Source organism: Pongo abelii, chromosome 1 (assembly GCF_028885655.2).
Source record: "Pongo abelii isolate AG06213 chromosome 1, NHGRI_mPonAbe1-v2.0_pri, whole genome shotgun sequence".
Taxonomy (NCBI): domain Eukaryota; kingdom Metazoa; phylum Chordata; class Mammalia; order Primates; family Hominidae; genus Pongo; species Pongo abelii.
Genome location: NC_071985.2, coordinates 82,178,781 through 82,194,068, shown reverse-complemented (window position 1 = coordinate 82,194,068; position 15,288 = coordinate 82,178,781). Strand labels below are relative to the sequence as shown.

Here is a 15,288-nt window from a genome sequence, read left to right as displayed (position 1 = left end):
CATCTACATTCTAGATTACCAGGTTCTTCATAATATGTTGCCAAGTTATAGTGTATTTATTATATGAAGATTAGTAACTTCTGACTTTTGCCTCTTTTTTTAGCCATTGGGGAAAAGTTAGTGGAATATTTGTATTTTGTTTCTTTAGTCTTGAAATTTCAATGAAAGCTGAAAAATGCATGATTTTAGTATTGAAAAATGACAGTCAATTGTGACAAACGTAAGATACACTGATAATTCCTTAAGGCAGGACACCAAAGGCATATAAGCAATCATAACAACCATAGACACTATGATAGCTCTACTGTGGGTTTCATTGCTTCCTAAAATAGGATGAATCAAGTTATAAGTGCTTAGAAGGTTTAGAAGCTTCTGGTAGCATAGAGCTTATGTTACAAGTATGCTTTAGGTCAGTGTTTTAAAAATGTTTTTAAAATGATCCATGATAAAAATACATTTATGTGGCAACCTGTGATATACACAATGAAAATAAAGGATTCTCTAGGTGTATATGTAAGCCTTACTAGATAGGATGCATTCTGTTTTTTTTTTATATTGTTACAACTGTTGGTATTGAACTGGTAGAATATGCACTAATGAGTCTCAGCTTGAGGTTTGGAAAATTGTTCTAGATGGTGTGTAGTTCTTGTAATTTAATGTTGCTTCAGGTTTAAGGTGGGCAGGCTTCCCCAAGTACTTGAAGGAGATTAAAAAAAATTTTTTTTAAACACTGCTGATGGCTCACAGGGAAAATGTAAATAGTGAAACTTCATGTACATCTTGGACAAAATAACTAGGGTTGAACACTTTTAAATCTTCTTGGATAGATATCTATCGTGGGATTGCTGACTTGTATGGTAAGTATGTTTAACTTGATAAAAAACTTCCAGACTGTCTTCCAAAGTAATTCTACCATACTGCATTCCCACCAGCAGTATGTGAGAGTTCCAATTGCTCCACATTCTCATCAGCATTTGGTGTAGTGAGTCTTCCTAATTGTAGCCTTCATGGTAGGCGTGTAGAAATATATCATTGTTGTTTTAATTTGCATTTCTCTTTTTTTGTTTTTGAGACGGAGTTTCGCTCTTGTTGCCCAGGCTGGAGTGCAATGGCATGATCTTGGCTTACCGCAACGTCCTCCTGCCGCGTTCAAGAGATTCTCCTGCCTCAGCCTCCCAAGTAGCTGGGATACAGGCATGCGCCACCACGCCCAGCTAATGTTGTATTTTTAGTAGAGATGGGGTTTTGCCATATTGGTCAGGCTGGTCTCGAACTCCTGACTTCAGGTGATCCACCTGCTTCGGCCTCCCAAAGTGCTGGGATTACAAGCATGAGCCACTGCGCCTGGCCTTTAATTTGCATTTCTCTAGTGATTAATGATGTTGAGTATCTTTTTGTGGCTTTTATTTTTGTCATCCGTATAGTCTGGTTAAATGTTCAGGTTTACCTTTTTAATATTGTAAGAATTCTATAATTCTTTATATAACAGTCTTTAATCAGATATGTACTTTACAAATATTTTCTGTCAGTTTATGTCTTTTTCTTAACAGGTTCTTTTATAGTTCATACTTTTTATGTCCTATCTAAAAATCTTTACCTAATCCAAGGTAACAAAGATTTTTACTTTTTTTTTCCTGGAGATTTTCTCTTTTTACCTCTTACATTTAGGTCTGTGAACAATTTCGAGTTAAGTTTTACATATGTTGTAAGAGTCAAGTTTCATTTCTTTGCGTATTAATGTGCAATTGATCCAACAGTGTGTGTGAAAAGACTACTTTTTTCCCTTTGTTGAAAATCAATTGACCATAAATGTTTAAGTCAATTTCCTAGCCACATTCCATTGATCTAGCTTCATGTCTTTATACCGAGGATTGAAATCAGCTAGTGTGGTACTTTAAACTTGGTCTTTTTTTTGAGACAGAGTCTTGCTCTGTCACCCAGGCTGTAGTGCAGTGGCTCGATCTCAGCTCACTACAAGCTCTGCCTCCTGGGTTCACGCCATTTTCCTGCGTCAGCCTCCCGAGTAGCTGGGACTACAGGCACCGGCCACCATGCCCGCCTAATTTTTTTGTATTTTTTAGTAGAGATGGGGTTTCACCGTGTTAGCCAGGATGGTCTCAATCTCCTGACCTTGTGATCCGCCCACCTTGGCCTACCAAAGTGCTGGGATTACAGGCGTGAGCCACCGCGCCCGGCCAAAATTTGGTCTTTTTAAAAAAAATTTATAGTTATCCTGGCTATTCTGAACCCTTTCCATTTCCATAAAAATTTTAGAACCAGCTTGTCAATTTCTACAAAAAGACTTGGGATTTTGTGTTGAATCTATATATTATTTCAGGGAGAACTGACATGTTTACAATAGTGAATCTTCTCATCTGTGGTTCTGGTTTGTCTCCGTGTATTAAGCATTCTTTGATTCTCTCAGCAGTGATTTATATTTTTTGGTGTTAAGTTTATCCTTAAATATTTCATATTTTTAATGCTATTTTAGATGATATTTTTATTTATTTTTACTTTTTATTTGTACAAATCTGTGGGTATATATGCAATTTTGTTACATGCATAGATTATGCTGCAGTTAAGCGAGGGCTTTTAAGGTATCCATCACCTGAATAACGTTCTTTGTACCCATTAACTAATTTCTCATCATCCTCCCACCTCCTCATTCTTCCACTCCATTATGTATCATTCCACTCTCTGCATCTGTGTGAACACATTTGTTTAGAACACACTTATGAGTCAGAACGTCATACTTGTCTTTGTGTGCCTGGTTTGTTTAACCTAAGATAATGACCTCTAGTTCCATCCACGTTGCTGTATATGACATGATTTCATTAATTTTTTTTTTTTTTTTTTGAGATGGAGTCTCACTCTGTCGCCCAGGCTGTAGCGCAGTGGCGAGATCTCGGTTCACTGCAAGTTCCGCCTCCAAGGTTCACGCCATTCTCCTGCCTCAGCCTCCTGAGTAGTTGGGACTACAGGTGCCCGCCACCACGCCTGACTAATTTTTTTTTGTATTTTTAGTGGAGACAGGGTTTCACAGTGTTAGCCAGGATGGCCTCAATCCCCCGACCTTGTGATCTGCCCGCCTCGGCCTCCCAAAGTGCTGGGATCACAGGGGTGAGCCACCGCGCCCGGGCTGATTTCATTCTTTCTAATGGCTGAATAGTGTATATGTACTACATTTTCTTTATCTGTTCATCCATTGATGGACACTTAGGTTGATTCCATATCTTTACTGTTGTGAATAGTGCTGCAGTAAACATACTGGTGCACATATCTTTTAGATATATTAATTTCTTTTCTTTTTTGTAAAAATCTAGTAGTGGGATTGCTGGATGGAAAGATAGTTCTATATTTAATTCTTGGAGAAATCTCCATACTGTTTTCCATAGAGGCTGTACTAATTTACATTCCCACCAATGGTATGTAAGAGTTCCCTTTTTTTCACATGATAACCAACATTGTTTGTCTTTTTAATAAAAGACATTCTGACTAGGATAAGGTGATATCTCATTGTGAATTTGATTTGCATTTCTCTTATGACTGGTAATGTTGAGCATTTTTTCATATACCTGTTGGGTGTATGCTTTTGAAAAATGTCTAGTCGTGTCTTAAAGCCTACTTTTTAATAGGATTGTTAGATTTTTTTGGTTGTTGAATTGTTTGAGTTTCTTGTATAGTCTGGATATTAGTCCCCTGTTGGATGAATAATTTGCAGATATTTTCTGTCATTCAACAGGGTTGGTTGTCTCTTCAGTCTGTTATTTCTTTTGCCATGCAGAAGCTTTTTAGTTTAATTGAGTCCCATTTGTCTGTTTTCTAGTATCTTTATAGTTTTGGGTCTTACACTTAAGTCTTTAATCCACCTTGAGTTGATTTTTATGTATTAGTGAGAGATAAGAGTTCAATTGCATTCTTCTGCATATGGATATCTAATTTTCTCAGCACCATTGATTGAAGAGGGTTTCCTTTCCACAGTATATGTTCTTGTCGACTTTGTCAAACATCAGTTGGCTGCAAGTATGTGGCTTTATTTCTGGGTTCTCTATTCTGTTCCATTGACATGTGTGTCTTATTTTTATACCAGTAACCTGCTGTTCTGGTTAGTATAGTCTTGTAATATAATTTGAAGTTAGATAATGTGATGCCTCCAGCTTTATTCTTTTTGCTCAGCATTGCTTTGGCTATTGGGGCTTCTTTTGGTTCCATAAGAATTTTAGGATTGTTTTTTCTAATTTTGCAAAAAATTAACTTGGTATTTTGATAGGGATTGTATGGAATCTGTAGGTTGCTTTGTCCAGTATGGTCATTTTAATGATATTCTTCTGAATATCCAGTGATCATGGGATGTTTTTCCATTTGTGTCATGTATAATTTCTTTTAGCAGTGTTTTGTAGTTCTCCTTGTAGGGATTTTACCTCTGGTTAAATATATTCCTAGTTTATGTATGTGTGTGTTTATAATTTCTTTTTTTGTTTTTTCTTTTTTGAGACGGAGTCTCACTCTGTCACCCAGGCTGGAGTGCAGTGGCACAATCTCAGTTCACTACAACCTCCGGCTCCCAGGTTCAAGCGATTCTCCTGCCTGAGCCTCCAGAGTAGCTGGGACAACAGGTGTGCACCACTATGCCCAGCTAATTTGTGTGTGTGTGTATTTTTAGTAGAGACAGGGTTTCACCATGTTGGCCAGGATGGTCTTGATCTCTTGACCTTGTGATCCACCCGCCTTGGCCTCCCAAAGTGCTGGGATTACAGGCGTGAGCCACCACACCTGGCCTTTTTTTTTTTGTTATTTGTAGCTATTGTAAATGGGATTGTGTTCTTGATTTGGTTTTCATCTTGAATCATTATTGGTGTGTAGAAACACTACTAATTTTTGTATGTTGATTTTGTATCTTGCAAGTTTACTGAATTCATTTACCAAATCTAAGAGTTTTTTTTTTTTTTTTTTTTTTTTTTGAGACAGAATTTCATTCTGTTGCCCAGGCTGGAGTGCAATGGCACAATCTCAGCTCACTGCAAGTTCTGCCTCCTGGGTTCAAGTGATTCTCCTGCCTCAGCCTCCTGAGTAGCTAGGATTACAGGCATGTGCCACCACACCCAGCTAATTTTTGTAGTTTTAGTAGAGACAGGGTTTCACCATGTTGGCCAGCTGGTATTGAACTACTGACCTCAGGTGATCTGCCCACCTCAGCCTCCCAAAGTGCTGGGATTACAGGCATGAGCTACCATGCCCAGCAAATCTAAGAGTTTTTGTGGGGAGTCTTTAGGTTTTTCTAGATATAAGATCATATCATCAGGAAACAGGGATAATTTGACTCCTTCCTTTATAATTTTGATGCCTTTTGTTTCATTCTCTTGCCTGATTGCTCTGGTTAGGACTTCCAATACTATATTGAAGAGTGGTGAAAGTAGGCATCCTTGTTTTCTTCCAGTTCTTAAAGGAATGCTTTCAACTTTTCCCTATTCAGTATGATGTTAGTTACAGGTTTATGATATATGGCCTTTATTATTTTGAGGTATGATCTTTCTATGCCTAGTTTACTGAGGGTTTTTCTTATGAAGGGACTTGAATTTTATTAAATGCTTTTTTCACGTCTATTAAGATGATCATATGGTTTTTGTCCTTCATTCTGTTGATATGATGTATCACATTTATTGATTTGCATATGTTGACCCATCCTTGCATTCCTGGCATAAAACCCACTTGATCATGGTGTATTATCTTTTTGATTTGGTGTTGGATTTGGTTTGCTAGTATTTTGTTGAGGATTTTTGCATTTGTGTTCATTAGTCTGTAGTTTTCTTTTTATTCTGTATCCTTTGTTTTGTGTCCTTCTTTGGTTTTGTTATCAGGGTGATAATGGCCTTATAGAATAAGTTAGGGAGAGGGCTGTCCTTGATTTTTTGGAATTGTTTCAGGAGTATTGATAATACTTCTTCTTTGTACATTTGGTAGAATTGGGCTGTGAAGCCATCTGGTACTGGGCTTTTCTTTGTTGGGAGATTGTAAAAATTACTGATTAATTCTTGCTGCTCATTATTGGTCTGTTCAGATTTTCTGTTTCTTTCTGGTTCAATCTTGGTAGGTTGTGTTTTTCTGGGAATGTATCTATTTCCTGTAGGTTTTCTAGTTTATGAGTATATGGTTCATTATAGTCTGTGATGATCTTTGTACTTCTGTGGAATCAGTTGTAATGTCTCCTTTTTCATTTCTGATTTTATTTAGCTCTTCTCCCTTCTTTTCTTGGTTAGTCTGGAAAGTGGTTTATCAATTTTTTTTATCTCTTTGAGGAACCAGCTTTTCATTTCATTGACCTTTTGTGGTTTTTTTTTTTTGAGTCCATATTTCATTTAGTTCTGCTCTGATCTTTATTTCTTTTCTTCTGCTAGTTTTGGGTTTGGTTTGTTCTTGCTTTTCTGGTTCCTCGAGGTGCGTTCTTAGATTATTAATTTGTAATCTTTCTCCTTTTTGATATAGGAATTTATTACTATGTTCTTCTTAGCACTGCTTTTGCTGTATCCCACAGGTTTTGGTATGTTGTGTTTCCATTTTCATTTGTTTCAAAAACATTTTTTAAAATTTCTGTCTTAATTTCTTCGTTGACCCTATTGTCATTCAGGAGCATGTTGTTTAATTTCTTTGTATTTGTAAGGTTTGTAAATTTTCTCTTGGTATTGATTTCTAGTTTTATTCTGCTGTTGTCTGGGAAGGCACTTGATGTGATTTCAATTTTAAAAAATTTGTTGAGACTTTGTTTTGTGGCTTAACATATGGTCTGTCTTGGAGAATGTTCCATATGCTGATGAAAATATTGTATATTCTGCAGTTGTTGGATAGAATGTTTTGTAAATGTCTGTTGAGTCCATTTGGTCTAAAGTCCAGTTTAAGTCCAGTGTTTCTTTGCTGATTCTTTGTCTAGATGATCTGTGTAATGCTGTAAGTGGGGTGTTGAAGTTTCACACTATTGTGTTGCAGTGTATCTCTTTCTTTAGGTCTAGTAATACTTGTTTTATGACTCTCAGTACTCCACTGTTGGGTGCAAATATGTATTTAGAATTGTTACATATTCTTGCTGAATTGGTCTCTTTAATATTACATAACGACTTTCTTAGTCCTTTTTTTTTTTTTTTTTAACTGTTTTTAGATGGTTTTTTCTCTTGCCATTTTTAGGATTCACTCTTTCACTTTGACTTCAGACAGTCTGATTATAATGTTGGAGACCTTTTTACACTGTATTTGTCTGGTGATTGCTGAGCCTCTCATATCTGGATCTCTGAATCTCTTAACTAGCAGTCATCTGTCCTGTGCTGTGCCAAGGATGAAATAATTCTGTGTTTTGTCTCTCCTTGGTAGAGTTTGTCACCCCCAAGTAAGAACTAAGGCTCTGAGAAAATAAGTTTTGCCCAGCCTAAGTGTAGTATGTTCAAGTCAGATATTTAAACCTAATTCCAACATTTCTTGCCCCAACCATCTCTATAAGTAATAATTCTCAACTAGTCTAGTAAAGGAGATAGGTATGTGAATAAATAAATTACAAAATTGTAATTTCTTTAATGGTTTAATGATTACACAACCATTAAAAATGAGCAATAGCTGTATATTTATTGTCGTTGAAATACATTCACCATGTGTTATTTTATTTTATTTTTTTGAGATGGAGTCTCACTCTCTTGCCCAGGCTGGAGTACAGTGGCACGATCTCAGCTCACTGCAGCCTCTGCCTCCCAGGTTCAAGCGATTCTCCTACCTCAGCCACCCGAGTAGGTGGGACTACAGGTGCCCGTCACCACACCCGGCTAATTTTTGTATTTTTAGTAGAGATGGGGTTTCGACATGTTGATCAGGCTGGTCCTGAACTCCTGACTTCAGGTGATCCACCCACCTCGGCCTCCCAAAGTACTGGGATTACAGGTGTGAGCCACCACGCCCAGCAATCACCATGTGTTATTGAGTGGTAATACAGATTCCAGAACAGAATGAATATCATGATCCCAGTCATTTATTCACTGATTCAGCAAACGTATATTGAATGCATACTTTGAGGCAGGCACTGTATTAGGTATTTGGAATACATGGGTCAATAAAGCAGTGTTCTTACGGAGTTTATAACCTATTAATATAAAAGAATGCCAGAGTAGAGTCAGAATTATAAGAGGCAGCCTGAGGTACAGAAAGACTTGAGTTGGAAGCCACAATGGTAAGTTCATCCATAACAAGTGTGTAATTCTTGGGAGAAGATTCTTCATAGCTCTTTGGATTTCTGAACATCTTGGGAGCAGAGGCACTAGTCGTTTTGTTCTGGACTGTCTTCTCAGTGAGGTTTATATAGTGAATAGCCTTGGAATATATAACAATTCTAAATATATATTTGCACCCAACACTGGAATACTGAGAGCCTCTTGAGCCAAGGACAAATTTGTTGTTCAGTTTAATAATGTCTCCTTAGGGATAAAGGTCGGGCAGTTTTGCTTGTTAAAAGATTTGGGTTCCCCAAGTTCAAGATTCGTCAGCTGTGATTAAAACCCATTACATGCACAGCATCTATCCAGGCATCTTCAAGTTGCCCTATGAGACTTGGAGGACAAGAAAAACCAATATGAACCTGAAGCTCATACTGCTTGCCATACATGAGTAGTAAATTTTTTTGCCTCTGACTTAGGAGTTTGGTGTCTTTTGCTAGCATCCAAGAAAGGTAGCAGTCCAGTTGGTTACCTTGCAAATAGGCCAGACCCTTCACAGCTTTTAATAGCATTCAGATGTGAGTTTATTTTAATTTTAATTTAAGGAAGCTCAGTTTTATTAAGGTACCGTTCTTATTTTATGGTGGCTTTTAGCTTCTATTTCTTGGTATTACGTTTAATTACTAAAAGGGTAGTGGATGTTTTTGCGTTTGCTCTAGAAGCACACTTTATGAGATGTCTGGATGATGCAATAAATTTTATCTCCAAAGTCATATATAAAAATGTCATTCAAAAGCTATCTATTTAACCACAATGTATTATGCCTCTATACATGTTCTAATGTGCAAACGTCATATATAAGAGTTCTTGCTAAAACAGCTTACTTTATCTTCTGTTCTTAGGTTCTGCCACCATTTTCTCCAGACTGAAATGGCTAGAGCCATGTTTTCAAACGCAGGTTTTAAAATTTTGACAAAGTTTCCAATACTTTAATATTTTAATGAGTTTTAATTGCTGCCATATTGTTAATTTGAATACTTTGTTTCTTAACTCCTGTAACTCAATGAGATTACCAATCCTTTGACCAAAAGGAAATGAGTTTTTAAAAATTTATCTTTTTTACTGAAGTTAGAATGTTTTTACAAGCGAAAATCAGATCTGAAAAGTTACTTATCTAAAGTACAACCTACTTCATGAAAACATGTTACTGAATTTCTCTAGGTTGTTTTATTTCAGTAAGTTTAGAAACCATAGAGCATCTCCCTCCCCAAAATAAAAGCCCCCATAATTATCCATAATTTTTTTTAACTTATGTGTTCATCCTTTACCTAGCCATCTTACCAGTTAAATAACATGGAGAAAGAAGTAAAACAAATTGGCTTCAAGAGGCTCTTGATTTTGACATGGAATGGCAAGAAAGTGCAATAGAGAAATCTGCCCTTTGTGACAGTATACAGAAAGTATAGGCAGATACGATTTTATGAGAGATCTCATCAGCCTGATTACTTAATTATTGTTCTTTGTCGTAAATTCAGCCTTCTTTCATTACAGCTTCTGAATAAACATGCTTTTTGATCTGTTTGGTAAAGATGATTCATTCCTTAAAGGGACAGATTTCTCTTTTTCAAAGAAGGAACTTACTCTGTTTTTGCAGTATTTAAACTATTCTGCTATTGGTGGACATTTATGCTGATTTTTAATGCCAGATTTCATCATTGTAATGTTAACTTTAACATTTCTGAAATTGAGAAATGTTTAAAAATAGTTGGTACTTACTATTTCTGTTTGCCATCCTATTTAAAATTAAAAACCTTACTCCCTACCTCCAGTCATCTTTTATCTCTTTTTCCTGCTTTATTTTTCTGCATAGCACTATACTAACTTATAGCACTTATACCGATTATTTATTGTTTTTCTCCTCTCATAAGCAGGCAGAAATCTTTTTGTTTTATTTTACCACTGTAAAATATACTTTACCTGACACAGAGTGAGTACTCAATAAATATTTGTTGAATGAATGAATGAAGAAATGTACGAGTGTTTATTGTGGTCCAGATACTGTGCTAAGCCCTTTCTGTCCTTAAAATAACTACAAGCTGGGCGTGGTGGCTCACACCTGTAATCCTAGCAGTTTGGGAGGCCAATGCGGGTGGATCAGTTGAGGTCAGGAGTTTGAGACCAGCCTGGCCAACATGATGAAATTCTGTCTCTACTAAAAATACAAAAGTTAGCTGGGCGTGGTGCTGTGTGCCTGTGATCCCAGCCACTCGGGAGGCTGAGGAAGGAGAATTGCTTGAATTTGGAAGGCAGAGGTTGCCGCGAGCTGAGATCGTGCCACTGCCCTCCAGCCTGGGCGACAGTGCGAGACTGTGTCTCAAAAAACAAACAGACAAAAAACTGCATGAGGTAGAGGTATTCTAATGAGGAAACTGAGTCTTAGGAGGAGGTTAAATTGCCCAGTATCACTCAGTTTATAAATGGTGGAGCTGAAATTAGAGCATGAATTTACTTTTCATGCCAGATCCTAGGCTCCTAATTTCTGTGTTATATTTTTCTCAGCATTTGTGTGATTTAATTTGTTCTTTCTTTTTAAACAGGAAGAAGAGAATTTATCCAAAGATTAAAACTTGAAGCAACCCTTAATGTGCATGATGGTTGTGTAAGTAATAGTTAATTCTCGACTCTGAAGGGCTTTGATACTAAGTGTTTAAGTGTTTGATGAAATGTCCCAATCCTCCCAGAAAGGATTGTGACTATAATAAAATGGGAGAATAAAGTTTTACATTAAAATATAAAATTATATTTTGAATTTAGAAGAATGTATGCAAGATTTTTTAAAGTGCAGATGAGTTTTCTAATATTATCAAAAGGCTTCCATCTCATTCACTGTACTGAAACTGCTTTTGTGACTTCATGTCTGCAAATGTAGTGTTGACTTCTTAGAAACTTTAGACATATCACTCAAACATATCCTCTGTTTTTTCATACTGTTTTTTTGTTTTTGTTTTTGAGACAGAGTCTTGCTCTGTTGCCCAGGCTAGAGTGCAGTGGCGCGATCTCGGCTCACTGCAAGCTCAGCCTCCCTGCAAGCTCTGCCTCCCAGGTTCACGCCATTCTCCTGCCTCAGCCTCCTGAGTAGCTGGGACTACAGGCACCCGCCACCACACCCAGCTAATTTTTTTGTATTTTTTAGTAGAGACAGGGTTTCACTGTGTTAGCCAGGATGGTGTTGATCTCTTGACCTCATGATCCTCCTGCCTCGGCCTCTCAGTGCTGGGATTACAGGCATGAGCCACCGTGCCCGTCCCATATCCTCTTTTTTGAAATACTTTTTCTCTTGGCTTTTGCTAACACCATACTCGCTTGGTTTTCTTCCTATTTCAATCCATTGACTTGCTACATCTTCTTTGTCTTAGCTGACTCCTCCACATATGTTCCTTCATGTGTTGGTTGCACGAAGACTCTGTCCTGCTACCTCCCACCCTCTTTTCTCTCCAGCTCAAAATGACCCTATCTAGTCCTATGGCTAAAAAAAAAAAAAAAAAAAAAGAAAACATGACTTCTGCCTCTTCCCCGAGTTTATATATCCAACTTTCTACTTAACATGTCCAGTTGCATGTCTAATAGGCATCCCAAATTTAGCATATCCAAAACAGAGCTCTTTTCAATTTTTATTATAAAAATTTCAAATGTACTTTTCATGTACTTGTCACCTAGACTTAGTAATTATCAAGATTTTGCCATATTTTCTTTTCTATTTTATTTTCTTCCCCCATCCACCTTGCTGAAGATCCACCTTGCTGAAGATCCGCTTTGCTGAAGATATCATATTATTTTACCCTTATATGTAAGCCTAAAAAGCGATTGACATTTTCTTATATAACCAAAATGCCATTAGGTAATTTCATAATATTGACTATTTTCTCGGTATTATCTAATATATAGTCCATATTTTCCTTGTTTTAAAATGTCTTTTTATTGCTATTTGTTCAAAAGATGATCCAAGGACACCTCTGCCTTGTATATTTTATGCCTTATACCTAGAATTCTCTTCTCCCACTTACCTGTAAAGCTTACCTTCTCATTTTATTTAGCTCTCTTTTCAAATGTTGCCTACCAAAGCAGCACTCCCTGAATACCCTAATTAAATAGCATGCCACGCCTGGTCAGTATCTTTCTCCTTATATTATTGTTATTTTTGATAGTGCTTACTATCTGGCATTATAATTAACAAACCAATTTATTTGTTCATAGTCTACACTTTTGCCCCCCTGCCGTGGCATAGTGGACCAAGAAAATACCTTCACAAATTTCTTGTTTAAATTTAGTATCAACAGGAATGCCTGAAACAGATGTGGCACTTTATGAATTATTCATTGATGAGACGAAGAGTATATTATGTGTTAGATTAATTATTATTATTATTTTTTGATATGGGGTCTTGCTCTGTCACCAAGGCTGGAGTGCAGTGGTGCAATCTTGGCTCACTGCAACCTCCGTCTCCCGGGTTCAAGCAGTTTTCCTGCCGCAGCCTCCCGAGTAGCTGGGATTACAGGCACCCACCACCACACCTGGCTAATTTTTGTGTCTTTAGTAGAGACTGAGTTTCACCATGTTGGCCAGGCTGGTCTTGAACTCCTGGCCTCAGGTGATCTGCCCACCTTGGCCTCCAAAAGTGCTGGGATTGCAGGTGTGAGCCACTGTTCCTGGCCCAACATTTTTTGCAAGTTTAAACATACCTTTGTTCTCTGCTTTCGTACTTCATTGGTGATCTGAGTGGGTACAGGATTCTAGGTTGGACATTATTTTCACTCTGTACTTTTTTGTTTGTTTTGAGACTGAGTCTTACTCTGTCTTCCAGGCTGGAGTGGAGTGGCACAATCTCAGCTCACTGCAACCTCCACCTCCTGGGTTCAAGTGATTCTTGTACCTCAGCCTCCTGAGAAGCTGAGATTACAGTCTGCGCCACCATGCCTGGCTAATTTTTGAATTTTTAGTAGAGACGGGGTTTTGCTATGTTGGCTGGGCTGGCCTCGAACTCCTGACCTCAGGTGATCCTCCCAAAGTGCTGGGATTACAGGTGTGAGCCACTGCACCCCACCCACTCTGTAGTTTTCAAGGTCTTATACAAATGTTTTCTAGTATTCACTTCGGCTGGTAAGACTGTTGCCAGCCTAATTACTTTTTGTTATTATATAATAACTTTAATTACTTTTGTGAATTACCCCATAGATTTGTGCTTAAATTTTTGTATTTTTAAGAGCTTTATTGAGATATGATCAGCTGTACATAATTAAAGTGTACTATTTGATATGTTTAACACATGTAAACATACACAAAGTCATCACCACATTCAAGATGATAAAATATCAATCATCCCCTAAAAAGTTTGCCCATGTGCCCTCTCATTCCTTACACATCACCCTCAACCCCAGTCAACCAGTGATCTCTATTCTGTCACTATAAATCAGTTTGCATTTTCTAGAATTTTAAATAAATGGAATCATTGACTATGTATCCTTTTTTCATTTGGCTTTTTTTACTTTAAATTTTACTTAGAACAATTATTTTGGGATTCATGTTGTTGAGTGTATCAATAATTTATTACTTTTTATTGCTGAGGAGCATTTATTGTATGGATAAATCATAATGTTTATATCTGTTCACCTGTCAGTGGACATTGGGTTGTATCCAGTTGAGGACTATTACAAATAAAGTTGCCATGAATATTCGTGTAGAGTCTTTGTATGAACATATGCTTTTATTCTTTTTTGATAAATATCTTTGAGTGGAATGAATGGGTCACATATGGTAGGTACCTGCTTAACTTGTTAAGAAACCAATTGTTTTCCAGTGTCATTGTACCGTTTAACATTCCCACTGTTAGTATGTAGAAACTCCAGTTGGTCCATGTCCTCACCAGCATTTGGTGTGGTCAGTTTTTTTTTTTTTAGACATTCTAACAGGCATCTAGTAGTATCATGTTGTGGTTACATTTCCTGCCCCGTTAATTTTTACATATTCATCTGTATTCTGGAAACTTCCTGAACTCTTATATTCATTCAAGTAGCTTTTTTTTCCTTAAGATTTTATAGGATATTCTATGTAAATAATCAAGTCATCTGAGAATTAAGATAGTTTTACTTCTTTTCTAGTCTGGATTCCTTTTATTTCGTTTTCTTGACTTATTTCACTGGTTAGTATTCTACTATAAGATTGAATAGAAGGAGTGGAATCAGCCATCCTTGTCTTGTTCTGATCTTAGAAGGAAAACAGGGTCTCCCTCTGTTGCCCAGATTGGAGTGCAGTGGCACAATCATAGCTCACTATAGCCTCAACCTCCTGGGCTCAAGCTGTCTTCCCACCTCAGCCTCCTGAGTTAGCTGGGACCATAGGTGCTTGCCAGCACCCCGGCAAATGTGTTTGTTTTTTGTAGAGGTGGGGTCTCATTATGTTGCCCATCTGGTCTTGAACTCCTGGGCTCAAGTGATACCTCCCACCTCAACCTCCCAGAGCAAAGTGCTAGGATTACAGGTATGAGCCGCTGTGCTTACCCTAAGAACATTGTCTCTTTCTATTTAGTATGATATCATCAGTTTTTTCATGGATGCTTGTTGTCAGGTTGAGGATGTTCTCCTCTATTACTAACTTGCTAAGAGCTATCATCATGAATCATTGCTGGATTTTGCCAAGTGTCTTTTTTTTTCTGGGAAATGTCTAACTATAATTCCATTTATTTAGTAAAAATAAACTATTCAGGGTATCTATGTCTTGAGTGAACCTTGTTTAATAGGTGTGTTTCACTGAATTTATTTTATGTAAATTGTTGAATTTATTGACATATAATTGTTCATAATATTCCCTTATGTTTTTAAGTATCTGTAGAATCTGTAGTGTATGTTACTGTGTTTCTCATTACTGATATTGGTAATATTTTCTCCATGTGTTTTCCTGATTAGTTTGGCTAGAGGCTTGTTAATTTTGTCTTCTCAAAGAACCAACCTCTGGTCTCATTAATTGTCTCCATTGCTTTTCTGTTTTCTATTTCATTGATTTCTGCAAATATATTTATTATTTGAGTCTTCTGCAGACTTTGGGTTTC

General features: G+C 37.1%; 1 protein-coding gene across 13 annotated transcripts in view; it reads left to right on the top strand.

Annotated features, from left to right (window-relative positions):
- Positions 1-15,288, top strand: part of DCAF6 (DDB1 and CUL4 associated factor 6) — a 138,017-nt gene that overhangs the window by 4,773 nt on the left and 117,956 nt on the right. For all 13 annotated transcript variants that reach the window (NM_001135405.1, XM_024256686.3, XM_024256779.3 and 10 more), the window contains 1 exon segment: positions 10,784-10,845. Coding sequence is in view for 6 of the 13 variants with exons in the window: in XM_024256606.3 (XP_024112374.2) it covers positions 10,784-10,845 (62 nt within the window). In the remaining 7 variants the exon portion in view is untranslated.